This window comes from Entelurus aequoreus, linkage group LG03 (assembly GCF_033978785.1).
Source record: "Entelurus aequoreus isolate RoL-2023_Sb linkage group LG03, RoL_Eaeq_v1.1, whole genome shotgun sequence".
NCBI classification, from domain to species: Eukaryota; Metazoa; Chordata; class Actinopteri; order Syngnathiformes; family Syngnathidae; genus Entelurus; species Entelurus aequoreus.
Genome location: NC_084733.1, coordinates 21,409,926 through 21,437,635, shown reverse-complemented (window position 1 = coordinate 21,437,635; position 27,710 = coordinate 21,409,926). Strand labels below are relative to the sequence as shown.

Sequence of the window (27,710 nt, the reverse complement as noted above, 5' to 3'; positions counted from 1 at the left end):
TCCGCCTGAGTGCAGCTGGGATAGGCTCCAGCACCCCCGCGACCTCGAGACGGACAAGCGGTTGGAAATGGATGGATGGATGAAAAATACATTAATAAGTTAATACAAACTTAACATTGAGAGAATAATAGTCGTAATAATCGCAATAAATGAATAAAGATAATAGAAAACATAAAAGTTTAACATGTTCACTAAAAATTCTGATTAAAAAGCTGTGTCTTTAGCCTTTTACTTCTTTAAAAATTTTATTTTTTTCCACATGTGCCGTACAACCTTGGGATTTTATTATGAAAAGAAACGATTCGGCGGATGTGGGGTTTTATTTTTTAAAAGAAACGGAGCGGATATGACGTTTTATTTTGAAGCTGTTTTTGACGCCGCTCTGAGCTAATATGTCAGGGGCATCGATCAATGTGCTGTCACGTCTGTGAGACACTGCGGCTTCAATAACATGAGAACAAACGGTACGAATGGTCCAAAACCACTGCTGGCTATATTTAAAAATACTCAAACCGGTGCCTTATTATGTCTTCGTCTTCCAATGTTAGCTAGCTGAGTCAAACTGGCTGTGCTGTCAAACTAAGTGATAATGTGTGTGTATGTGTGGGTGTTTTTAAATAATGGCCTCCATTACTGTAGCGGATGTGAGTAAGTCGGGACGCGTTTTGTGGAGATTTAATGTGTTAATGTCTATATTCAGCTTCCAACTTGCCATGGATCCGTTCTTCGACGACAGACCCCCGCAGCTGATTGCCCTCGAACGCAGTGGGCACACGGCGGTGGTGGAGGGGAACCTGCTGTACGTGTGGGGGGGCTACATGGTAAATAAACATTCTTTACCACAAATATTCACATATTTTCAGTTTTCTCTTCACAACATGTCTGAAAAGGATTAGGAAGAAGCAGAGCTTATCTCATCCTCCCCCCTCTTCCATTTCAAAGCACACATTTGTTTACTTGCTGTTGTCATTTTTGTAACTCAACTTAAATCAATGCTTAAAGGCCTACTGAAATGAAATTGTCTTATTTAAACGGGGATAGCAGGTCCATTCTATGTGTCATACTTGATCCTTTCGCGATATTGCCATATTTTTGCTGAAAAAATTTAGTAGAGAACATCGACGATAAAGTTCGCAACTTTTGGTCGCTGATAAAAAAGCCTTGCCTGTAACGGAAGTAGCGTGACGTCACAGGTTGTGGAGCGCCTCACATCTGCACATTGTTTACAATCATGGCCAGCATTAGCGAGAGCGATTCGGACCAAGAAAGCGACGATTACCCCATTAATTTGAGCAAGGATGAAAGATTCGTGGATGAGGAAAGTGAGAGTGAAGGATTAGAGGGAAGTGGAAGCGATTCAGATAGGGCAGATGCTGTGAGAGGCGGGTGGGACCTGATATTCAGCTGGGAATGACTAAAACAGTAAATAAATACAAGACATATATATACTCTATTAGCCACAACACAACCAGGCTTATATTTAATATGCCACAAATTAATCCGCATAACAAACACCTCACCCCTCCCGTCCATATAACCCACCAATACAACTCAAACACCCGCACAACACACTCAATCCCACAGCCCAAAGTACGGTTCACCTCCGTAAAGTTCATACAGCACATATATTTCCCCAAAGTTACGTACGTGACATGCACATAGCGGCACGCACGTACGGGCAAGCGATCAAATGTTTGGAAGCCAAAGCTGTACTCACGGTAGCGCGTCTGCTATCCAACTCAAAGTCCTCCTGGTTGTGTTGCTGTAGCCAGCCGCTAATACACCGATCCCACCTACAGCTTTCTTCTTTGCTGTCTTCATTGTTCATTAAAAAAATTGCAAAAGATTCACCAACACAGTTGTCCAGAATACTGTGGAATTTTGCGATGAAAACAGGCGACTTAATAGTTTGCCACAATGGTGTCCCAATATGTCATCATACCGAGACGTTTTCAGCAGAATATTTTGCGGGAACTTTAAAATTGCACTTTACTAATCTAACCCGGCCGTATTGGCATGTGTTGCAATGTTAAGATTTCATCATTGATATATAAACTATCAGACTGCGTGGTCAGTAGTAGTGGGTTTCAGTAGGCCTTTAATTAATACAACTGTTCTCTAAAATAATCTTCTTCTTTGTATGTTGTAAACACTTTGAGTTTGAACAGTTGTAATAAAATGTGTCGTGTGACTATCAGAAACAAATTAGTCATTGGAGAGTAGAGAGCAGGGCTCTGTCTGACACGCTGGGTCCAAGGAAGCAACATGAAGTCATTACTGCAGTTTTGAGGGCAGTGTTGGGTTAGTTACTGAAAACCAGTAACTAGTTACACGTACTAGTTACTTTATTTCAAAAGTAACTCAGTTACTAAATCAGTTACTTACACCAAAAAGTAATGCGTTACTGTGAAAAGTAACTATTTAGTTCAGTGGTTCTTAACCTTGTTGGAGGTACTGAACCCCACCAGTTTCATATGCGTTTTCACCGAACCTTTGTTTAGTGAAAAATCAAATGTTTTGTTTTTTTATTTAATCTTAATTTATCAATATTAATCATGAAATGATGTTATTATATTAAATACTAATACAGATATATTTTACAAACAGAACGTTACAGGAATGTACACATGATCCCATGTTTACATATCATTGTGCAAAATGTGAATGTTTTAGTGGGAACTAAATGCGATGTCGTAAAGGGGTACAAATTATTTCCAAAGTAGGACCCCCACCCAGACATACAATACTAGTACACAGCTCATGAAAAACAATATGTTGTGTTACTGTCATTGTAAGTGGGCCAAAACACTTATTTTAGAAAATAATCCCATGGAAATGACTGCTGTCATTTGATTATAATAATAAAACATCCATCCATATTCTACCGCTTGTCCCTTTTGGCATCATTAACTTGGTATTTAGTCAGGTTTGGGACAGGTATGCTGCTGGTGTGGCCACAGTGTGCACATCTAAGTTAAAGTACCAATGATTGTCACACACTAGGTGTGGTGAAATTTGTCCTATGCATTTGACCCATCACCCTTGTTCACCCCCTGGGAGGTGAGGGGAGCAGTGGGCAGTGGTGCCGCGCCCGGGAATCATTTTTGGTGATTTAACCCCCAATTCCAACCCTTGATGCTGAGTGCCAAACAGGGAGGAAATGGGTCCCATTTTTATAGTCTTTGGTATGACTCGGCCGGGGTTTGAACTCACAACCTACCGATCTCAGGACGGACACTCTAACCCAGACCTGGGCATTCTGCGTCCCTGTCCGGCCCGCGTGAGGCCAATTTATAAATTACAAAATAAATTTTAAAAAGTATCTATATCGAGTGTGCAATACAACGGTGCTGCTTTTGTTTTGAAAATCGTTATTTGTATTACTTCCATGTGGACGTATGCGTGTGCGTGATTGTGAGTGAATGTGAACAGCTGCAATCATTAATTACAAAATAAAGTTGAAAAAACATCTATGTCGTGCGCGCAATACAACTGTGCTGCTTTTATTTTGAAAAGTATTATTTATGGGCGTGTGTCCGTGTGTAACCTGCGAGTGAAGGTGCACATGCAGCGACAAGTGATGCACGGTTTACACCCGAGACGCTAAAAAGAGAAAAGTTGATGAAGAATGGCGTGTTTCCAACAAGACATGGACTGCCATGCAACGTTCCCTCTAAGGTGCGTGCCTGCGCAATTGCGCACTGCTCAAGCGTCTGCTGCGCGCAGCAAATATATGCCGCGCACCAAATCAAATCCCATCTGAATTCTAAACAAAATAAACATATTTATTCTATGTAATTTTGCAATGCAACTTTGAGTGACAGTGACAACAAGCGGCCCTAACGGTGTTCGTCAACATCGTTCAATTGAACACCGTTCAATTATTGTAACGTCTATCGAGATGCTTCGAGGCCAGGAATTATATCGATCACTTTATTGAGCAAAACTGTTTATATTCGGCCATAACCACACCAAAAACATAAGTAAAACACTTCTATCTCGAAAAACTAGTCATTTTCTGCCGTACAAACCAGGCCAAAACCAACTTGTCACCAACATGCATAGCACTAAACCACTGGTGCGTTTATGGCCACACAAAAAGTCGGACAACTCAAACACCACACAAAGTTACACTATGACTCCTCAGTCATACGTGTGCTTATTTTACTGTCATTTATTATTAATGTTAATTTATTTATATTAGTCATGGACTGCTGTTACACACACTATGTTGAAGTATTACACGGCGTGGGGACGGCGTGGCGAAGTTGGGAGAGTGGCCGTGCCAGCAATCTGAGGGTTACTGGTTCAATCCCCACCTTCTACCATCCTAGTCACGTCCGTTGTGTCCTTGGGCAAGACACTTCACCCTTGCTCCTGATGGGTCCTGGTTAGCGCCTTGCATGGCAGCTCCCGCCATCAGTGTGTGAATGTGTGTGTGAATGGGTGAATGTGGAAATACTGTCAAAGCGCTTTGGGCTCCTTAAAAAGGGGTAGAAAAGCGCTATACAAGTACAACCATTTACCATTACTATTATTATTGATTATTATTATTATTATTTATCTTACGGTATATATCAAAAATAATATTGAGCAAAATTTAATTGAAATATTGTCGATGTGGCCCTCCAGCAGTGCTCGGGTTGCTCATGCGGCCCCCGGTAAAAATTAATTGCCCACCCCTGCTCTAACCACTAGGCCACTCAGTTGGAGGGAACATTGTTTGGGGGTATCCATAATACGGCGATAGGGAGAAGTTTTTATTTACACGATGAGTCGGATGTGTTCTGACCTCCGCGGCGGAGGCTCCGCCGAACCCCTGAGGCCGACTCACCGAACCCCTAGGGTTCGATCGAACCCAGGTGAAGAACCACAGATTTAGTAACTTTTTTTTTTTAATTCTTTTTTTTTTAAGGTTTCCATTAATGCCCTTTTAGCCTTCATTTCAGTACTGTTATTGCACTGGAGAATAATACAATCTGTTGATCAACTTGACATGCATTTGTATCACTGAACTCTGCTAAGCAATGTGGTCTACATACAACACAAAGACAAAGATATGTTTCAAAGGGCCAATTTATTTTGGGCCACAACAAATTGACAAAACTATTTTAAATAGCTGCAACACAACATACATAAGTAACAAAGATAATAACAACATGTCACAACATAGCTGTAAACCTGGCTTCACCCAAGGAAGGCACACATGACATGATTATACAGTATGTCATGTCACTATATACAGCACACATACTGCTGGTGTTTCCTCGCTTCCTTGCTCCCTGGAAGTTTATTGTAGATCATAAATCATGCATCTCACCTAGGCAGAAGTCTGAGGACGTATTTCGACAAGTTAGTACATTTTGACAGCCATTTAGGACCAGGAAATGGCGAGAACGACACGGAAAGATGCTTGGTCCCCGCGGCGCCACCCCGTTTGTTCGTGAGGATTATGGTCATTCTTCATCTAAATGGGAATATATGAACATCCCAGTAGTCGGCATCCTAATGACAGCAGACCTTTTACAGTAAGTGATGTTTTATTATGTTTGTTGGCTCTCATAAAGTCTGCAGTGAGTAATCAGTGATGAAGAAAAAAAAAGCAAACATTGTGATGCGTTTTTTAAATTAATGCGCTGCGTATGCTTAAAATGATCAAAATATGTAAATGTGCTGTTACTACTACTACTACTGCTCACTAGTGTTACCATATCTGAGTTGTTGTTTAAGAAACATGGGGAAACAACTACAAATGTGGGCTTCATTCACTAACGGAATAATACATATTGTTGGATATAGAGAACATACAAAACATTTACTTATTTATTGCATCAAAAATATTGAAATTCAACGACTTAGTGCATTTGCAAACAGCTAAAATTATGTACAACGCAAACTAACTTGTCGGAATACGTCCTCAGACTTCTTCTGCCAAGGTGCGATGCATGATTTATGATCTACAATAAACTTCCAGGGAGCAAGGAAGCGAGGAAACACCTCACCATTCAATTATGTCGAAATTCTACAAAGGCTTGTAATCACAGCGCTGCTATAAATAGTTTGTCTGCGTTAGGGCTTATAATAACAATATCACTAGTACTTGGTTTACTTGGTTAATATTCAAATCACAAAATGTAAATGGAGTTATGTACCTTCCAATTACAATACAATGGTAAACAATTCTATAGTAATTAGGAATAAAAGTGTGTATATCAACTGTGTATATATATATATATATATATACGTATATATATATATATATATATATATATATATATATATATATATATATATATATATATATATATATATATATATATATATATATATATATATATATATATATATATACAGTCATGTTCATAATAATAGCAGTGTGTTTAAAAAGGTGTGTAAACATCAAAATTCTTCAAATAAATTTAATTTTAATGAACAGAAATGCATTGGAGAGACTGCACATTCAATTTCAAAGCCAGAAAATTGGAAAAATGTAATTCAATTTGACAATATTTTACAGAAAGTCAAGAAATATAATACAAAAAAATAGCAGTGTGGACATCTTTCTTTATAAAACTCAAATGTACTGTATAAACTAAGAAAGGCTTGCAGATTCAACTTTCCTTAGAATTATTAACTATAATTTAGTTGCATAACCACGGTTTCTGATAACTGCTTCACATCTGTGGTACATGGAGTCGACAGGTATTGCAGCCCAGGACAATTGTACTACGTTCCACAATTCCTATGCATTTTTTGGTTTTGCCTCATGAACAGCATTTTTTATGTCAGCCCACAAGTTTTCAATGGGATTAAGGTTCGGGGATTGTGCTGGCCACTCCATTACTTGAACTCCGTTTGTCTGGAACCATGATTTTACTCGCTTGCTGGTGTGTTTGGGGTCTTGTCTTGTTGAAACACCCATTTTAAGGGCATTTCCTCTTCAGCATGCAGCAACATGACTTCTTCCAGTATTCTGATGTACTAAAACTGATGCATGATCCCTGGTATGCGATAAATAGGACCAACACCATAGTACGAGAAACATCCCCATATCATGATGCTTGCACCACCATGCTTCACGGTGTACTGGGGCTTGAATTCAGTGTTTGCAGGACGTCTGACAAACTGTCTGTGGCGCTTAGACCCAAAAAGAACAATCTTACTCTCATCAGTCCCCAAATTTTACACCATTTCTTTTTAGCCCAGTCAATGTGTTTTTTGGCAAATTGTAACCGCTTCAGCACACGTCTTTTTTTTAACAATGGGACTTTGCGGGGGCTTCTTGCTGCTAGCTTGTTTTCACATAGACGTGGTCTGATTGTTACAGTACTCACAGGCCATCTTAGATCTTCTTTGATCCTCCTGGAGCTGATCATTGGCTGAGCCTTTGCCATTTTGGTTATTCTCCGATCCACTACAATAGTCGTTTTTCTTTTTCTTCCTCGTCTTTTTGGTTTCGGCTGCCATTTTAAAGTGTTTGATATCATTTTAGCTGAACAGTCTATCATTTTCTGCACTTCCTTATAGGTTTTCCCCTCTTTTATTAAATTCTTAATCAAAGAACGCTCTTCTTCTGAACAGTGTCTTCAACGACCCATTTTACACTGTTTTTCCAAGGACAAATGCACAGCCAGCATATGCAGCGTCAGTTGCCTTGATCCTAAAATAAGGGCCACTTGTTTAACTTTTTTTTTTTACACATAATCAATGATGTCACTTATGGAACGCAGCACTGCTATTTTTTTGAACACGACCCTTTCAGTAAATGATTCAGTTTCACAGAATCAGCAGCATGCACATCATTCCTGTTGGGTCTGTTGGTTTTCTATACCTTTACTAAACCTTCTAGAAACTTACTTGCAGTGTAGAAGTTGAAATTCTAACAAAAACAGTGATTTATCTTGCTAGTGATGTGGGACTGCTATTATTTTGAACACAACTGTATATCCTTTGAAATGGTTACTTGCATTATTATCCTATATTATGATTACATTACATTATAAAGACTGTATTGTTATTGGTTATTTTTTCAGTTTAAGAGTATGATGTAGACAAAGCTCTGAGACTATCTGCATAAAGCCAAATCTTTTTGAAAGTAGATTATTGCATATTGTTGTAATTTGTGGCACTTGGAGAGAAGATTGCATTTACTTTTTTTTTTTCAAAAAAGGGTTCCAGGTTCGATCCCCGCTTCTGCCAACCTGGTCACTGCCGTTGTGTCCTTGGGCAAGACACTTTACCTACCTGCTCCCAGTGACACCCGCACTGGTTTAAAAATGTAACTTAGATATTGGGTTTCACAATGTAAAGTGCTTTGAGTCACTAGAGAAAAGCGCTATATAAATATAATTCACTTCACTTCACTTCACTTGGGGCTTGTACATTTTCATTTTGTCCATCCCTAAACTCTACATATATAAATAGAAAGGTTTGTGTTATTAATTAGAATTAACATTTCATTTCAACATTCCATTTCACATAGTGCCTTTTTGATCTAGTGTCTGTTTATTATTATTTTTTTGTCTTTCTTCAATGTGCAGACAAACTATTTAGACCAGTAAAAAACAAACCATGGGCCGCACTTTGGACAGTCCTGGGCTTCTATAGTTTAGTGTAAAATATCACAGTGATTGACTTTAAGCAATGATTTTCTTCTCCACAGTCAGTTGATGATAATGAAGTCTTCCTACCCAACCATGAACTCTGGGTATATGACCTGGAACAAGGTGACTGGTAAGAATATTAAATAAATATTAAATCTCTGTCTAACATTGTTGCATTGATGAGGTATTTATGTTAAACATTGATTGTTTGAATAAGTTGCTCTTTGCTTATTTGTTTAAAGGCAAAAGTTCCACATGACTGGTGAGGTGCCACCCTCCATGTCGGGATCCTGTGGCTGTTACCTGAATGGTAACATGTACATATTTGGAGGTTGTCATGACAACGGGCAGTACGATCAGGTGAGACACACAGGACTAATGCTGTTAGTTGTTGTCACAGTTTTGACTTTTTGATCGATCAATTACTTGGTTGGACTAGAGCTGTGGATGCACTTAGCATGTGTCCAAATACTTTTGTGCATATACAGTCGTCCCTCGCCACATCGCGTGTCAAATATTAGACTTAGACTTCCTTTTATTGTCATTCAAATTTGAACTTTACAGTACAGATAAGAACGACATTTTGTTGCATTAGCTCGGTGTAGTGCAGGATAAAAGAGCAATGATGTGCAGATATAAATAAATTGATAACTGTACAGATAAATATATTGCACTTTTTCATATGCATCCACATTTATGGATGTATGTTATATTGTCTTTATATTCCAGCGAGTTAATCCATTTTTGGGGGGGGAATTGAGTCTGATAAATATAATATAGTCTGATAAATATTGCAGCTTCATTGCATTGCAGATTTTTATGGTATTTGTTAAGCATATTCTTCAACATTTTTGCCCTAAATTAAGTATTTTCAAGCCCAATAATTGTGGCTAAAAGCACTAAAAATATCAACAGTACTGTAATATTGGCCACTATCAATCAATTTAGTAGGTAGTAAACATTTTTTAGGCTCGAGCTCTGAAAATGTTAGCTTGATAAATGATTCTCCTAAGCGGAAATTAATTTATGGCGGTCATGTCTGGAACCAATAAACAGCGATAATCGAGGGATTACTGTACTGTAAATTACTTGCCATATTAAATAAACAGATTACAGAGAGATCCATACAACAAACACCATTATATCACTAAAGGAATGTGTGATTTTGGGACAGCTCTATCGTGTCAACCTGACAGATGGTAAATACAATTGGACGCACATCAGACACCACAGTGGCTGTCCTCCATCATCACGAGACAAACTCTCCTGCTGGGTTCATAAAGGAAGGTAAAGCAACACTTCCTCACAAAGATATGTTATAGGGTATATGTATCATTTATGTATAGCTTGCTTTCATATTTAATTAAGAGAAACCACTTTGTGTTCTCCAGAATAATCTACTTTGGAGGATATGGTTTCAAAAGTCTGGAAAAGGTCCACAGAGGAGACCGAAGCTTCACTGTAGATGCTTTATCAGAAGTTAGTTATTACACAAATAAATAGTCATTTTTTATGGTAATGTTCATTGTTTTCTGGGTTAACTTTAGTAATAGTGCATATTTCATTTATCGAGTAACAGTCATTAAGTATATGTTTTGCATGTTTATATGAACTAAAAATAATGATTACAATGTGGAAAATGCGCACATTCCAATCCAATCCAATAATAGGTTTTTTATGGTCATAATTTATGAAAATATTTGTATTAAGTTGGTAATTATTTTATATTGATGTATTATAAACTGCTCAATAAATAAAAGGAACCCTAAAATAAACATCCTAGATCTGAATGAATGACAAATTCTTAATAAATATGTTGTTCTTTACATAGGTAAATGTGCTGACAACAACATAACACAAAAATGTTCAATGGAAATCAAATTTATAAAGCCAATGAGGTCTGGATTTGGTGTCACACTCAAAATTAAAGTGGAAAAACACAATACAGGCTGTTTATTCCATTTGCACAACAGCTTGTGAAATTGATTGTCAATTTGCTTCCTAAGTGGATGGTTTGATTTCATATAAATGGGATTGATTTAAAGTTACATTGTGTTGTTTAAGTGTTCCCTTTTTTCTTTGAGCAGTGTATAATAATTCACTTAATTTGAACACTTAAAAGGGGGATGTCATTTTGATAATTAAGTATAAAATAATTATTTATGATAATGATTTGTCATTATTTCCGCATTTTTTAAACATTTTGGACTAAGAAGAATCACAAGAAAAAAACAAGTGTATATTAGTAATAATCTATTTTTGCCTTGAAAAGGTTCATGGTTATTTAAGATGATTTATTTGTAAAAAAAAAAATGTTTTCATTTGTTAATAATTCTATTTATATTTTTTCTGGAATATGATCTTGAAGTTTTATGTTGAGGGAATATATGGAGTACACATTCCAATAATCCAATAATGACATTAAATTTTTTGTCCGAAGAAAAATGTACTTATTATTTGTTTATATTATCTTTAGTGAGTGCTGTCAAACGATATATTTTTTAAATCACATTATTACCGCTTTTGCATTTTGATTAATCATAGTAAATTACCTACGTGAATAATTAAAATTCCATTTTAAAAAGACTTCAATATTTTGAAACAAATGCAATTTTAATGTCATACAGAAGCATTTTTTTAGATGTTTACACATCTAAAAAACACATTATTATCAGAGGGCCACATGTAACAGTGAATATTTATGAATGTAAACGTATAATAGCCTTGTCAAACAATTTGATTATTATATGTTTTACATATTGATGGATAACTTGCTTTGAATTTGTAACTCAAGATGACAAGGAAATGTTTAAGTGTTAAATTTTCATAACCCATCCCCACCCAAAAAATGTTTTTGTAAAACATCATATAATATTAAAGTGCAGAATATATGCAATTGCATATGCAACATTTTTCTGTAAAAATGTAAATAAAAAATACATTTAGCCAGAAAGTGCTTTTTTATTTCCAGCCTTCTTCAAGCCACATAAATAATGAGGTGGGCTGAGTTAAAAAGTTGTGGCTGGCCACATAAATGACATGGTGGACCACATAAAATGACGTGGCGGGTCACATTAGAATGATATGGCGTGCAAAATTAAAGTTATGCAACGGGCCACATTAAATTAAGTGACTGTCCACATAAAATGATGTGGCGGGCTGGATTTGGCTTTCGGGCCTTGAGTTTGACACCCGTGGTTTACATGAATGCATGCCATTTATTTGTTCAAAACATGCCAGCAGTTTTTTCTAAAGTAAATATAGGTGTATCTTGAAGTGATATTTGCCAGCGAGCACTAGGGCTGAACTACTAATTGCATTTGCAATTAGTAGTTCGAGGTGATCTAATGCGGTTTACTAACCACAAGGTCTGAAGTTTGACTGGTCATGTGACGAGCGAGCGGAGCAGGTGGGGAGAGTCATTGATATCACAGCAGAGCAGTAAACGCTGCAATGTGTTTGTAATTAAATACCTGAGTTTGTCAATCAAATTTTGAAATGATGGACTATCGAGTAAATATTGGGTCAATGTGTTAAGATTTGGATCGTGGCAACATTGAGGACAACCATAAAAACCTGCAGCAGATAAAGGAGTGCACAGTGCTCTATTGCAGCTAGCTAGCAAATAGTAGGGGTGCTGGAAAGCATCGAATTGAATCAAATTCTTACTTTGTAATGATTCTGAATTAATTAATTATTTTCAAGAATACATTTTTTAAATTACTTTTAGGCCATTTCAGTTGGGTTTTGCAGTCAAGGTAATCATGTGAGGTCAAATTAATTTGCGTGATTAATCGCATTAGCTGTGATGGCCCTAATTAATTGTAAAATTGAATGTATTCATAAATTACTTTTTTACATTAGACATTTTTCTGTAAATAGGGAAAATGTCTGGGCTCTGGCCTGAATATTCTTTCACAATTACATAAAGTTTTGTCCAGATATTAAATGTGGGTTGTGTTGTGTGTTGTTTGAGAACATCTTGTGGGGATGGAACAGTGAGATCCACATATTTGACCCCAGACAGTCCAGTTGGACTCAAGCGAAAACACGCGGACAATCTCCCGCCCCTAGAGCGGCCCATGCCAGTGTCATGCTGGGGAATCGGGGCTACATCTGTGGTGGCAGAGTTAAGGTAGGAGCTCTTTATTAAATGGGGATGCACGATAATGGACATTTGAACCGATAACCGGTAATTTCCAGACCTTTACAACTGATAACCTTTGAGTGTGTGTGTGTGTGTGCGTATGTATATGCGTGTATATATGTGTGTTTATATGTATGTGTGTGTATATACTGTATGTATATGTGTGTGTATACATGTGTACATGCATAAATGTATATATGTATATATGTCTATGTGTATATATGTGTGTATGTATGTATATTAATATGTATGTATATATGTATATTAATATGTATGTATGTATGTATATTTGTATATTAATATGTATGTATGTATGTATATATGTATATTACTATGTATATATGTATAATATGTATATATATATATATATATATATATATATGTACTTTATGTATGTATATGAATTAGAGGTGGGGGAAGTAATCGATTTTTAGATGCATCGCAATTTGGATAAGGACAATTATAAAATCGATAAGTAAATGACAATCGATTTATTTATTGTAAATAAAGTAATGCAGACAAGTTCTAAAATGTGGCTGACCGCAGCCGTGGCACCTCAAAGAGAGATCTGACCACCTCCTTTCTTATAGAGCGCTTTGTCATGATCCGTTACCCGGGTCATGGCATGATTTCTGTTTAGTAATTTCCTATGTTTTAGTCTGTTTCTTGGGTGCACCTTGTTTACTGTTGGTTTCCATGGGCACTGATTCTCCTCACCTGTCTTTGTTTAGCAATTAGTGTTCCCACCAGGTGTTTTGGCTAATCACTCCCCTTTATAGTTTTCTGTCACCCAGCACTAGTTGCTGGGCCAATGCTTGCTATACGCAGCATCTACGTTGCTTCTTGTTTCTCACCACGTGTAAGTGTTTTTCTCTGCTTAGAGATTTCCTAGCTGTTCACCCTTGGTACCATTTTGTTTTTTTGGCTCCACGCTTGTTTAGCGTCGTCAGTTTTTGTATTTTTTGTCCTGTCGTTTAATAATTAAAACCTTAATCCTACCTGCACGCCGCTCTTGCTTTTCTGTCTTTTTGAGGGAACATGACCAGCGCTGCCATGCACTCACAACGTGACACACTTATGTTCCAGTTTTAAACACATTTTTATTAATTAATTTCTTGCACTATATTAATTTATATTATGTGTTGTCAACTTGTACTTCTTTGTCATTGCCTGAAATAAATAAATAAATAAATGAAAAAATAAAAAATAAAAAAAATTAATAAATTTGATGGAAATTTGTTATACAAATGCACAGTTTTTAAAAGTTGCAAGTGATAAACACATTAGTGAAATTAAAAGAAATGTAAAACTGCATCAATATACATTAAAGATGCATCAATAATCGATTTTTTATCGAATCGTAGCTCCTGAATCGTAATCGTTATCGAATCGCGAGGTGCTCATAAAAGATTCCTACCTCTTATATGTATATTGTGTGTATAAGTTTATATGTATATGTATATATATACATATACATACATATATGTATCTATGTATATACATATGTAAATGTATGTGTGTATTAATGTGTGTGTATATATATATGTATATATAAATGCACATATATGTGTGTATATGTATATATATATGTATATAGGGATAAGGATAATGTCAACTGATATTGTTTTTAACAAACAATTAGAATCATTGCTTAGAGCAAAAAAAGTTGGAGTTCATTGATATTTCAACTTTTGAATTGTGTAATTGATAGACAATTAGCATCGAAAATGTCCTGTGGCTTTACGTTTGCTGCACTCGCCGCTATTAACGCCAGGTTTTGGCTTAGCAGCACAGGCAGCTTTGAACTGCTTCCATAAATCTTTACGTTAGTGAGTTTTAAGGTGACCTATCCGATTTTATTGTGTTAAAGCTCTTTTACCCTCCCTGATTAATTTCTGCAGAACACGTTTTGCAAACTTTGATTGAAATGATAATTATCGGCTGCCAATTATTTCGTGCATCCCTTTTATTAAACATTATCCATACTTTCTGCTTTTCATTTTACTTTTCTGCATTGTTTTTTTTATGCAGGAAATGAGATTAAGTGACATTCACTGCTTGGACCTTGACTCATGGATGTGGTCAGAAATGTGAGTGGCTGTGATGCGTCACTCTTGAATGTTATTGTTTTTGACATTGTTGTCAATGATTGTGCATAGAGTGCCAGTGTCGACTGTTCCAGCGGGAAGGTCCTGGCATTCGCTCACGGCAGTGTCTGATAGCACCATGTTTCTTTTTGGCGGTCTCAGCGTGGACGGCAAGCCACTGAGTAAGAAAACTACCTGACGTCACTTACACATGCTTCTCTTGTTGTTTCTTTGCATTTTCTTTTTTCCTGCACCACCAGGTGACGGCTGGCTGTTTGACGTGGAGACCAAGACATGGAGAGAGGTGGAGCACCCCTTTAAGGACAAGCCAAGGTAGCAGCTTATAGTAAAATGTATACGCACACAATAATGCACAATAAACTGTGGTACATTGTAATCCTGTCTCAGGTTGTGGCACTCTGCGTGTGCCGGCAAGGATTCTGATATTATTGTCTTTGGAGGCAGCTGTGATTACATCCTTCTTGTTGACACTGTGAGTAGCTACATGGCAAACTATAGTAGGCATATGTCAAGGCTGAAACAATTATAGACTCTGAATGGATGCAAGTCTAAAACTAAAACCACCTGTCTGCATTCATACCAAAAACATGAATCCGTTCTGCCGTGTCTTGTTAGCTGAGGTCAATAACGGAACAAAACCGACTCATTTCCGAAAAAGGAAACTACATTTACCAGGAACATTCATTCATCCATCCATCCATCCATTTTCTACAGTTTGTCCCTTGTAGGGGGGGGGGCTGGAGCTTATCCCAGCTGCACTTGAGCATAAGACAAGGGCCAACACAGATTGACGGACAATCATTCGCACTCACATTCTCACAGCAGGGAGTTCATTGATATTTCAGGTGGAAGGAAGCCGGAGTACCCGGAGAGAACCCACACAGTCACGGGGAGAACATGCAAACTCCACACAGAACGACCCCGAGCCCAGGTCCTTCTCGCTGTGAGGCACGAGAGCTAACCACTGCTCCCCTGTGCTGCCCTTACCAGAACACTATATGTAAATTAAAGTAAGCAAGTCAAGCATTAGTCATTTGAAATGTGAAATCAAACCATGGAGGCATTTACTGTATAAAACAATCCTGTCTTTCTGCACCTTCACTTCCTCCAAACGAGCCGTTTCGGAATTTGCACAAATTTTCCCAAGTGTGATGTCAGAGGATATCGCCATATACAGTAAAGATTTACTTGAAGAGCTTTGCGCGAGTCTGCCATTGACGCCGTAATCAATAAGCTCCTTCTTTTTCTCTATCCTCTTGTTGTGGTGCAGACTGTCTCGTGCATGCACATGCATCCTCCGCTGTTGCCATTTCTAATACAAATTAGTGTAAAGTTCTAACATACACTATATTGACAAAAGTATTTGGCCACCCATCCAAATGATCAGAATCAGGGGTCGTAATCACTTGGCCCGGCCACAGGTGTATAAAATCAAGCACTTAGGCATGGAGACTGTTTCTACAAACATTTGTGAAAGAATGGGCCGCTCTCAGGAGCTCAGTGATTTCCAGCGTGGAACTGTCATAGGATGCCACCTGTGCAACAAATCCAGTCGTGAAATTTCCTCGCTCCTAAATATTCCAAAGTCAACTGTCTGCTTTATTATATGAAAATGGAAGAGTTTGGGAACAACAGCAACTCAGCCACCAAGTGGTAGGCCACGTAAACTGACAGAGAGGGAGGGGTCAGCGGATGCTGAAGCGCATAGTGCAAAGAGGTCGCCGACTTTCTGCACAGTCAGTTGCTACAGAGCTCCAAACTTCATGTGACCTTCCAATTAGCCCACGTACAGTACGCAGAGAGCTTCATGGAATGGGTTTCCATGGCCGAGCAGCTGCAAAGCGTCGGATGCAGTGGTGTAAAGCATGTCACCACTGGACTCTAGAGCAGTGGAGACGCGTTCTCTGGAGTGATGAATCACGCTTTTCCTTCTAGCAATCTGATGGACGAGTCTGGGTTTGGAGGTTGCCAGGAGAACGGTACATTTCGGACTGCATTGTGCCGATTGTGAAATTTTGTAGAGGAGGAATTATGGTCTGGATTTGTTTTTCAGGAGTTGGGCTTGGCCCCTTAGTTCCAGTGAAAGGAACTTTGAATGCTCCAGGATACCAAAACATTTTGGACAATTCCATGCTCCCAACCCTGTAGGAACAGTTTGGAGCGTGCCCCTTCCTCTTCCAACATGACTGTGCACCAGTGCACAAAGCAAGGTCCACAAATACATGGATGACAGAGTCTGGTGTAGATGAACTTGACTGGCCTGTACAGAGTCCTGACCTGAACCTGATAGAACGCCTTTGGGAAGAATTAGAATGGAGAGCCAGGCCTTCTCGACCAACATCAGTGTGTGACCTCACCAATGCGCTTTTGGAAGAATGGTGGAAAATTCCTATAAACACACTCCGCAACCTTGTGGACAGCCTTCCCAGAAGAGTTGAAGCTGTAATAGCTGCAAAAGGTGGACCGACATCATATTGAACTCTATGGGTTAGGAATGGGATGGCACTTCAAGTTCATATGTGAGTCAAGGCAGGTGGCCAAATACTTTTGGCAATATAGTGTATATCTGTCAGTAGACTCCATATGGAAGCGCTAAAAACTACAACATGGATGGATGGTGGGGGGAAGACACAGTCGGAGTGGAGCCAAGTAAATAGGACCACCCACAAAACAGCGCATCCAAGAGATGGTCAAAAGGCGGCTTGAAGATGGACCAAAGAACCACCATTACATGTTATGTAGACCACAAGGAAATCTTTTAAATGTAAATATAGATGCACACTTTATGTTTAAAACAATTTCAGGCATTAAGAGGAACACTTTTCTAAATTTTTATAAGGAAAACATTTTTTATTTTATATCACATTTTCTATTTTGGGATTATTTTATATTTTTAGAGGATATTTTTTAAAATTACTTTTGATTTTGAAGTTATTGGTAATTTAAGGGTAAAACTGTTTTATTTTATATTTTATTTTATTTTATTAATTCCTTATTGATTTAAGGTTTGTCATTTTCAACCTATGAAAGCATATACCTTGTTACACCTGAGGCAAAGGGTTATTACCATATTGTAATGAAAATAGAAAATACTAACTAAAATAGCAATAATAAATGTATTTAATGTTTTTCATTTTGCCAGTAGGTTCCTAATATTAGAAGAAACAGTTTTTAAAAATTATTTATTTTTAATTCACATCCCAAAAATGCTGTAAAACCAGGTAAACCTCCAAAGTGACCCTTTTAAATAGGTAAAAATTTAAAATAAAACACTTTCTTGTCTGTTAGGATGAAGGTATTGACGATGTCCCGGACTTCCTCGTGTACTCCCGGCAGGTACGCCCCTACCTGACCAGCCCCCTACCCTGTGACACGCTAGATTAAAAGGATTTTAGGCTACATTTAAATAACTTTCTTGTGGTCTAGAAAATATGTATTGGAAACTTCTTTGGTGTACATTTTGCGTAAATTTTACTCTATAATCACTTTTTTAATCCGTTCTTTGAGTCTGTCTGCAAGATGTTCAATTGTGGCGGCGTTCCCAGATTGTGATGAAACCACGCCCCACCCTCTCCAAAAGTATCATAGATTATATTTAGAAAATGCTCGCTGTTTAAATATATATCTTGAAGATGAACATCACCAATATTTTTTTTTCAGTTACGGTCGAAAATAAACTTCAGAAATATGATATCGATTCACCGATCACAACATTAGGTGCACTTGCACACTCAGATAGCTACAGTGCCTCATAAAAAAACTGCTTTTATCAGCATTTATGTCACTACAGGTAGCATATGAGTGGTGTTATGTGCATGCCAAGATTATATACAAATAATACTTTATTTCACCTTCTCTTGTTTCCTCAAACCTTGTAGTAATGCCACAGTGTTGCCTCTTGTCCTGTGGGAGTTCACCGACTAATCCAATTTTGTAGTGTCCCAAATGTTGTGGATAAATAAACAGAAGTGTGTATGTTATAGTATTTATTTAAAAAATATCAAGGAGACGGGAGTGCATGAAACAAGAAGGAATATTTGGAATTTCAGTCTCAGCTGGCCAACTCATCAGAGAAGAGCAGGCTTTCCGACACATTATGTCCAAGAAGGTCCACATATGTACGTCCGTCAATGTGTGACGTCACTGATTCCCCAATGTAAGGAAAATACTCTCAAACCCCATGAACAGACTAAAGGCATCTAAAACTCCACGTCCAAATGCATGAAACTTATGATTTGATGCTCTGGCATTGTTTTACATGAGTAACATTGTAACAGTTGTAAATCAGAAAAGACAAAATTCTTAATTCTTCATTTTGTCTTTGTGATGTCTCTTCAAATGAAAGAACGTGTACATCAGGACAAAACAGGCGGTTACTTAAAACCCACTTGGTAGATTAAGGCCTTGTCAAAAAAATGTCCTAGGTACGCATTGACTATTGAAACCATGAATCAACGATTCATTGCGACGCAAATAAACATTTCTTATTTGGCCCTCTGTAATAAAGCGTAATTGTTCACTGCTTGTGCTAAAAAGTACACACGCTTTCATTCCGAGTCATTTCATTTAACATTGTGGCTTATTAGTCGTAGATGACTAATCAAATAATGTTGCTGCCCCAATATATTTACCTTTTTGAATGTGTCCTCAGGGTCACTGCAATGATGCTCTGGTCTTCCAGATGGCGCCACACCCACTGTTTAGGTAAACACTTCTCTATTGCCTGTTCTATTTCTTACGTGGACGTCAAACCTTTTTTTTTTTTTTTTTTCATCCTTGCAGACTTTGCAAGGACTACATCGCAAAGAACGTGAGTTCGTGTGAAGCTCTCAGACAGCAGCTGCCTCTTCTTCCTACCAAACTGCGGGCGGTGGTGGACAGGAGAACATTGTTCTACAGGCCTTCAAAGGAAGTCAGTCACACTCACACTCAACTCCTTTAAATATCAACAACAAAGCATTTTTATTAGCATTTATATTCATTTTTGAAATACATTCATTTTAACGTTTAACGTCAAATGTTGGTTACAATTTTTATGTTATGTTTTAAAAATATATATTGTAAAAACGTGAAAGGAATTTTCCCCTCATATTGTGGTGCAATTGTAAACAAAAAAAACATGTTCTTGTCATTATGATTAAATGGCACAAAAAAATGTGTATTCTATCTTTCTATTTAAAAAACACAGCACACGTTTGTTGTGGGAAGTCACCAGTCGTTCAGCGGACCTTAGGCACAGAGGAGTGTTAAGGCCACACAGAAAATAGTAAAATATCATTTGAATACTGCTAGACCCAAAATTAAATAAGAGACCACCTGTTGTGGGAGTGTGAGAAAAACAGAATTATTTCATCAGAAGTCTTTTTTCTCACTTTCTGGTAAGATATTCGTTTAATAATAGAACATCCATGCATCCATTTTCTACTGCTTGTCCATCTCTTCAATGTTTTTGTCCGATTGCTCTTGTTAAGACTACATATTATAAATATGTCATTTGCAAGTTTACGGTATAACTTTTTTCTCATTACGACTCTATTCCTGTAATTCTCTCTTTTGTCTATAAATATTATTACTAATATTTAACACCTTTTATGTTCTGTTACAAATTGTCTTCTAAAATGTACTATACTTTTTAAAAAGATTATCTTGGATGTTACCTTTTTTTTAGGAAGCCTACAATTTTCACATTTCTTTGTTTGATAATGTTTTTTGTCAACACTCAAGGTGCGTTCCATTTGTACTGGGATGTCGGAAATTCCGAGTTCTGAGTCGGATTTCCGACGCCCCGAGGTGGTTCCAAATTTGTAGGTACGGTATTTGTGTATTTGCCGCTGGCTGGCCCTTCGCAGTGGTCACTCGGAGTGATGTACGTTTGAATGCGCCATCGTGAATAGCGACAGAACCGCTGTTTTCAGAGTTCAACTGCATATGTGTTGTTTTGGTCACTACTAAACACCTATACTCATGACGTAGAACACATATCCATGTTTATTCAAAACATAAGATTTTTTGTTTTGGACAAGTAGTTGCGCCACAAAGCATGTTTAGCCTCGACAAAACTCCCCTTGCAAAAAAATCTAGTGAGTAAAAACTTCCTTTAAAGTATAAATTATGCATGTATCTGTAAGTCAGCAAAATGTGTTTTCAATTAGTAGATTTGCACACTGATTTTTTTAGACCCGTCACCTTTATTTTACTGGTCGCTGTGATATGAACTGGTCGCTGTGATATGATTTACGTCACAAGTGAAGTTGGACCAATCTTGTTTTCCGTCACTTCCTACAATAATTTAATGAATTTGATCAATTAAAAATACACCATAACTGTGAAACCTATTTTTCTGTTTCTTTGTTTAACAAGCTTTGCAACAATACCGACCTTTTTTAAAATGGGATAAATATTAAGAAAGTTGTGAAATTTTTAAGAAAAAGGTCACACCTACAATCTTGATCCCCATAGACTAAAAATTCACAACTTTCTTAATATTTATCACAGGATGACTTATATCACTGAAATTGTCTTAACAAGACCTGTCTGATATGACTGAAATAACTTATTAAAATTTTACACACCTACCTAAAATGTGGCTGCCCTGGATGTAAACAATGACACGTGGTTCTAGAATATCTGTTATGAGCATTTCTGATTCATTTTGGTTGCACTAAATCAGCCATATACAAAGTAGTGATGGATATATTTGGTAACGTTATTGTAGTCTAAACTACATTTATTTCATGTGGTATATGTTTTGCTTTGCGAGCAATAGCGTCGGTGTTTGCTTTTCATCCAATGTGTTTGAAGGTTGCAGAAAGAGTGCATAAGTTGTTCATATTCAGACAATGCAAGCGCAAAAATGGCTTTTGTGGTATGTGCTTTGGGACTAGGTAAAACTTACATACATTTTGCAGACGGTGTATTTTTCCACTTTCTTCTTTTTTCCCCAAATACTGATGCTGCGTGTGCATAAAGACCACAGCCTAATAAATCCACAAAAAATAAGACAAACGGCTCCGTTCACTATTTTGAACATGCATATATACTTTTGCCACTTGAAAACCAGTTAAATCCTCAGCGACATTTCAACTCTGTAAGAGCCTTTCCGTTTTACTAATATTTATCTTTCCCCGTTAATATAACGGTTTTATTCTTTTCAATGTGGCCCGAAAAAAACTCTATTGTCAAAAGGTACTTTTTTTGTTGACATACACATACATGCTGGTACCTCACCACTAGATGGCAGCAGACATCAATGGCTGAAAGCTGAGAAGTTCGGTCCAATAAAGACTTTTTGTGGCAGACATTCTTTCCTTCAGTGGGTGGAGAAGTGCTCCGTAAGTGGTCAGGAAGGAACCCTTAAATAAACATAGCCAGAAACACATGGCTTCCTTTGCACGTTGGCTGCATTAACCAAAATGTGCTCATGTTCATGTTGCACTTCTACATAACACAACACTCTTCTCTTCCATAGCAACACCAGGGGCAAAATGCGCCTTCGGGGCAATTTTTCCATCAAACTACACATTACACATGAAGTGTGTCGTCTCTACATGTTAAAGCTATCCTGTCGAAAAACACAGTGAAATGTCAGCTAAAGTCTCTCTCGATGGTGTCCATCAGTTCCTCTTCTGAGCCATCGTACAGCATGACTGGCGTGGCTGAAATGCTGAAGAAAAAGGACACATTAAAAAAAAATATATATATATACATATATATATACAATACAGGCCAAAAATTTGGACACACCTTCTCATTCAATGCATTTTGTTTATTTTCATGACTATTTACATTGTAGATTGTCACTGAAGGCATCAAAACGATGAATGAACACATGTGGAGTTATGTACTTAAGAAAAAAAAGGTGAAATAACTGAAAACATGTTTTACATTCTAGTTTCTTCAAAATAGCCACCCTTTGCTCTGATTACTTTTTCGCACACGTTTGGCATTCTCTTGATGAGCTTCAACAGGTAGTCACCTGAAATGTTTTTCACTTCACAGGTGTGCTTGAAGCTCATGGAGAGAATGCCAAGAGTGTGCAAAGCCGTAATCAGAGCTATTTTGAAAAAAATATATATTGAAAAAAATATGTATATATATGTATACATTAGTAAAAAGAATGAAGTAGAACAAGAAGATATGAATGAAAACAAATATGTACAAAATAAAAAATAATAGAACAAAACATTTTCATATTCATTGCTTCTTGTTCCTAGTTTAATCTGCTATATTTGGGCAGTTTGATCCTCCTGGGTGTTTAACTACATCACTGAACCCAACAATCCATTATTGAACAGAGTGATCGACTTACTTCTGTGATGGTGGAGGATGGTGGAGACCCAGCGTTGGTCCTGTTGTCAAGAAGGCACGAGGAGAACACTGACAATGGGAAATGCAATTTGTTATTGTTGTCGTTAATTGCATCAAAAATAGTGGCTTCACAAAGTTTACAATTAATAGTCATTTTGTTTTTGTTCAGTTGCTGATTTCCTGCAGATGACGTGTAAACAAAACATGCCTCCTAGTGGCTTTGAGCAGCGTACGAGATAACAGCGGAGTAACATAATCATCGTAAAGCGGTATAATATTCATGCACTTTTTGATTAAATATACTGAAGACAAATTTGATTGAAGTACAACAATATATTTTAAAAGTTACAAATTACTTAATACTATGGGTCAATTAGTAGACTTAGTTCAAATTTAAACTTATGAGTATGCACATTACTTTCATTTTTTTGTTTGAACAAAATATGACATACTGTTTTTTAATCTGAGTTAATGGCTCATGTGTAAAGCATTAGTACAAAATATTTACATTGGAATGTTTTACTTTTTCATTGAATATATTATTTTAATAGTTTTTAAATGTATTTCATTTTCTTTTATTTTTCACTACTTAACTTTACCTAATTGTAACACACTAAGAAAAAAGTGAAAGATAATAAAAAAATATCACTTAAAATTATAATGAATACTTATTGTTTTGGTTTGACAAAAACATTGATTCAGCTAATAAGTTGCTTTATAAATAAGTGGATATATATATATATGCATATATATATATATTTATATACTGTGTGTATATAGATTGTGTAAATATATGTTGTGTGTATGTATATATATATATATATATATATATATGTATATATATATATATATATATATATATATGTATATATATATATATTAGTATACATATATTTATATATACACACACAAACACACACGTGGTTAGAGCTATTAACAACACTAAATTGGCCTTAATGTGTGAATGTGAGTGTGAATGAGTGGCGACTTGTCCAGGGTGTACCCCGCCTTCCGCCCAAGTGCAGCTGGGATAGGCTCCAGCACCCCCCGCTACCCCGAAAGGGACAAGCGGTAGAAAATGGACTTAGAATGTATATATGGATATTTTAATGTTTTTATTTATTTAACATTTTATACTTGGGGACGGCGTGGCGCGGTTGATAGAGTGGCCTTGCCAGCAACCTGAGGGTTCCTGGTTCAATTCCCACCTTCTGCCAACCTAGTCACACCCGTTGTGTCCCTGAGCAAGACACTTCACCCTTGCTCCTGATGGGTCGTGGTTAGGGCCTTGCATGGCAGCTCCCGCCATCAGTGTGTGAATGGGTGAATGTGGAAATAGTGTCAAAGCGCTTTGAGTACCTTGAAGGTAGAAAAGCGCCATACAAGTATAACCCATTTACCATTTATACTTAATTGGCTAAAATTACAGTTTTATTTTCATCATATTGCAACATAAAATAGTAAAAATATTGAAGAAAATATTTAATAGTTACTAAAATGCATGTTTATGTGTTAACAGATGAATTGTGTGTAATTTATACATGTATTTATATAAGATATATATATTTTTTAAATACTTCACGTGTATTTAAAGGCCTACTGAAATGATTTTTTTTTATTTAAACGGGGATAGCAGATCTATTCTATGTGTCATACTTGATCATTTCGCGATATTGCCATATTTTTGCTGAAAGGATTTAGTATAGAACAACGACAATAAAGATCGCAACTTTGGTATCTGATAAAAAAAAAGGCTTGCCCCTACCGGAAGTAGCGTGACGTAGTCAATTGAACATATACGCAAAGTTCCCTATTGTTTACAATGATGGCCACATGAAGTGAGAGAGATTCGGACCGAGAAAGCGACGATTTCCCCATTAATTTGAGCGAGGATGAAAGATTTGTGGATGAGTAAAGTGCAAGTGAAGGACTAGTGGGGAGTGTATGCGATTCAGATAGGGAAGATGCTGTGAGAGCCGGGGTGACCTGATATTCAGCTGGGAATGACTAAAACAGTAAATAAACACAAGACATATATATACTCTATTAGCCACAACACAACCAGGCTTATATTTAATATGCCACAAATTAATCCCACATAAAAACACCTAGGTGTTTGTTATGTTAGCTCCTAGCTACTAGCTACTAGCTCGAGCTAGTTATAGCTCGAGCGGGTAATATGGACGGGATCCTGTATATATAACGAGCCAATACAATTCAAACACCTGCACAACACACACACTCACTCAGCCCAAAGAACCGTTCACCTAACCCAAGGTTCATAAAGCTTATATATATAACCAAAGTTACGTACATGACACGCACGTACGGGCAAGCAATCAAATGTTTGGGAAGCGCGCGGGTGGGACCTGATATTCAGCTGGGAATGACTACAACAGTAAATAAACACAAGACATATATATAGTCTATTAGCCACAACACAACCAGGCTTATATTTAATATGCCACAAATTAATCCCCTGCGATCCAGCGATCGACGGAGCTAGTAGCTAGGAGCTTCTAGCTCCTAGCTACTAGCTCGAGCTAGTTATAGCAAGCGATCAAATGTTTGGAAGCGTACTCACGGTATCGCGTCTGCGTCTGTTAACGAAGTCAAAGTCCTCCTGGTAAGAGTCTCTGTTGTCCTAGTTCTTCGATCTTGACTGCATCTTTCGGGAATGTAAACAATGAAACACAGACTGTGTTGTGTTGCTGACTTCCCTCGCAAAATACTCCGCTTCGCACCGACTTTCTTCTTTGCTTGCTCAGCTTCTTTCTCCATAATGCAATGAACAAATTGCAACAGATTCACCAACACAGATGTCCAGAATACTGTGGAATTATGAAATGAAAACAGAGCTATTTCGTATTGGCTTCAATGGGGAAGCCATACCTCTGTTAAACTGGCTACGTCACGCGCATACGTCATCCTCCAAAGGCGTTTTGAACCGGAAGTTCCCCGGGAAATTTAAAATTGCACTTTATAAGTTAACCCGGCCGTATTGGCATGTGTTGCAATGTTAAGATTTCATCATTGATATATAAACTATCAGACTGCGTGGTCGGTAGTAGTGGGTTTCAGTAGGCCTTTAACGTATCACATTACATTTTTGCATCATAAAATTATAATTAAAAAAAATGAAATGATGGTTCACCTTTAGTAACGTATAAATGTTTAGTACTATATATACACGTTTCTAACTAAGTATTGGAGTGCACATGATTGTACAAGTGTATTAACATGACCTTAGCGACAAAATAAAGCAATATTACTGTATATAGTTAACAGTAGTAATGTAGTATATTATTGTTGTTATAATTACGTTGTGTGTGGCAGTGAAGGCATCATGGCTCCTCTTGTTGTTGTTTGTTCCCCGGGAGCCATGTGGCCCTTGTGCCCCCTTCAGGCCAGAGGAGGAGGAGGAGGAGGAGGACGCCCCCCTGCTGACCCTCATCTTCCTCCCGGCTACTGAAATGACAAAGTCCGTACGTTCTCGACCTTTTGGAGCTCTTCTTCACACAAGTCCCCTTCCGTGTCTCCACCACCACCACCTCCTCCTCCTCCTCCTCCTCATAGCCGGCGAGGACGGCGTCCAACTCGACGTCCACGTCCTCGTCGTCCCCGGAGTGCTCCGAGTCGTGGCCGGCGCTGTGACAGTCCGCCGGTGGAGCCCTGCGGCGGGCGTCGATCCTCAGGAGGTGGAAGGCTCGGGCCGGAGCGTGTTGTTTAGATGACCCGACCTCCGTGGTGGTTTTTGCCGCCTTGTTCGCCTCGCTCAGCCCCGCAGGTGCCACTTTAGTCCCGCGGCTCGTCCCGCTGCCCATCGCGTCTTCCCTACAACATCAAACTAAAAAAAAATTTTTATTTATTTTTTTTTTACGTTTAAAGTTTCTCAGTAAAAACGGACCTTGCGCCTTAAGTGTGACTTTGGAGCTCCTGTCGTGGGAGCTCCAAGTAAGTGAAGCAGAATGTAGTTACATAACACTTGGACCCACAACCACATGCTGGAAAAAGGAAAAAAAAACAAACTCCGCCTTCTTCTGAAAAGGACAAACATGAATAGTGCTTGATGGTTCCAACTTTCCCCCGAGTACCTGAAGGGGTCAATGACATCATCTTGCTCCCAGCATGATTTATACAGCAAACGCAGTGCTCGGCTAATAAGACTTAGTGAGGTCAACACGGCTCCACTTCTTCATTAGGAGGAACAAAGAACATTCTTTTCTGACAGCTGATGTGTTTTGTCCACTTGCACACACAAAAGACACAGCAGGCACATCTCCATGTGTCCACTGAGCATCAACACATTTGCTGGCTTGCAGTCGCCGCTCTTTCTGTACCCAACACTAAATGTTTCCATATTAGGAAATCATTCCGAGAAAACGAGGAACATTTCTGGGTTTGTTTGAATTTAGGGGGGGAACTAAGTGTATCCCAAGTGTTTTTTTTTAACCAGCCGCGTCCAAAGTACGGCTCCAGGGCCATTTTTGTGACCCACGACTTGTTTTTAGAATATATACACACACATATGTGCATATATGTGTG

At 37.8% G+C, this 27,710-nt stretch overlaps 1 protein-coding gene and 1 long non-coding RNA gene across 3 annotated transcripts; one reads left to right on the top strand and one right to left on the bottom strand.

Moving 5' to 3' along the window:
- The first annotated feature begins 332 nt into the window (after positions 1-332).
- Positions 333-20,078, top strand: LOC133646270 (kelch domain-containing protein 1-like). Of its 2 annotated transcripts, XM_062041454.1 has the most exons (13): positions 333-464; positions 701-821; positions 8,663-8,733; positions 8,846-8,963; positions 9,778-9,890; positions 9,995-10,082; positions 12,580-12,738; positions 14,782-14,840; positions 14,910-15,019; positions 15,098-15,170; positions 15,246-15,330; positions 19,510-19,562; positions 19,641-20,073. In XM_062041454.1, exons 2-13 carry the CDS (start codon positions 714-716, stop codon positions 19,798-19,800), a joined length of 1,197 nt encoding a protein of 398 aa, XP_061897438.1. In that variant the 5' UTR covers positions 333-464; positions 701-713; the 3' UTR covers positions 19,801-20,073. The 2 variants fall into 2 exon arrangements, with proteins under 2 accessions (XP_061897438.1, XP_061897439.1); XM_062041455.1 differs by lacking the exon at positions 9,995-10,082 and having other exon boundaries at positions 12,627-12,738; positions 19,641-20,078.
- Positions 19,766-27,293, bottom strand: LOC133646271 (uncharacterized). Its single transcript, XR_009825265.1, has 3 exons — positions 26,488-27,293; positions 23,167-23,234; positions 19,766-22,521 (listed from the first exon to the last, which is right to left on the bottom strand). It is a non-coding gene; the product is annotated as an uncharacterized LOC133646271 (long non-coding RNA).
- Positions 27,294-27,710: the final 417 nt, after the last annotated feature.

Coding starts and splice junctions, on each gene's coding strand:
- LOC133646270 (XM_062041454.1), top strand. CDS start 714: ATGGATCCGTTCTTCGACGACAGACCCCCGCAGCTGATTGCCCTCGAA. Junction 14,841..14,909: donor TCATGGATGTGGTCAGAAAT/GTGAGTGGCTGT, acceptor GATTGTGCATAG/AGTGCCAGTGTCGACTGTTC. Junction 15,331..19,509: donor ACATCCTTCTTGTTGACACT/GTGAGTAGCTAC, acceptor ATGTGTCCTCAG/GGTCACTGCAATGATGCTCT.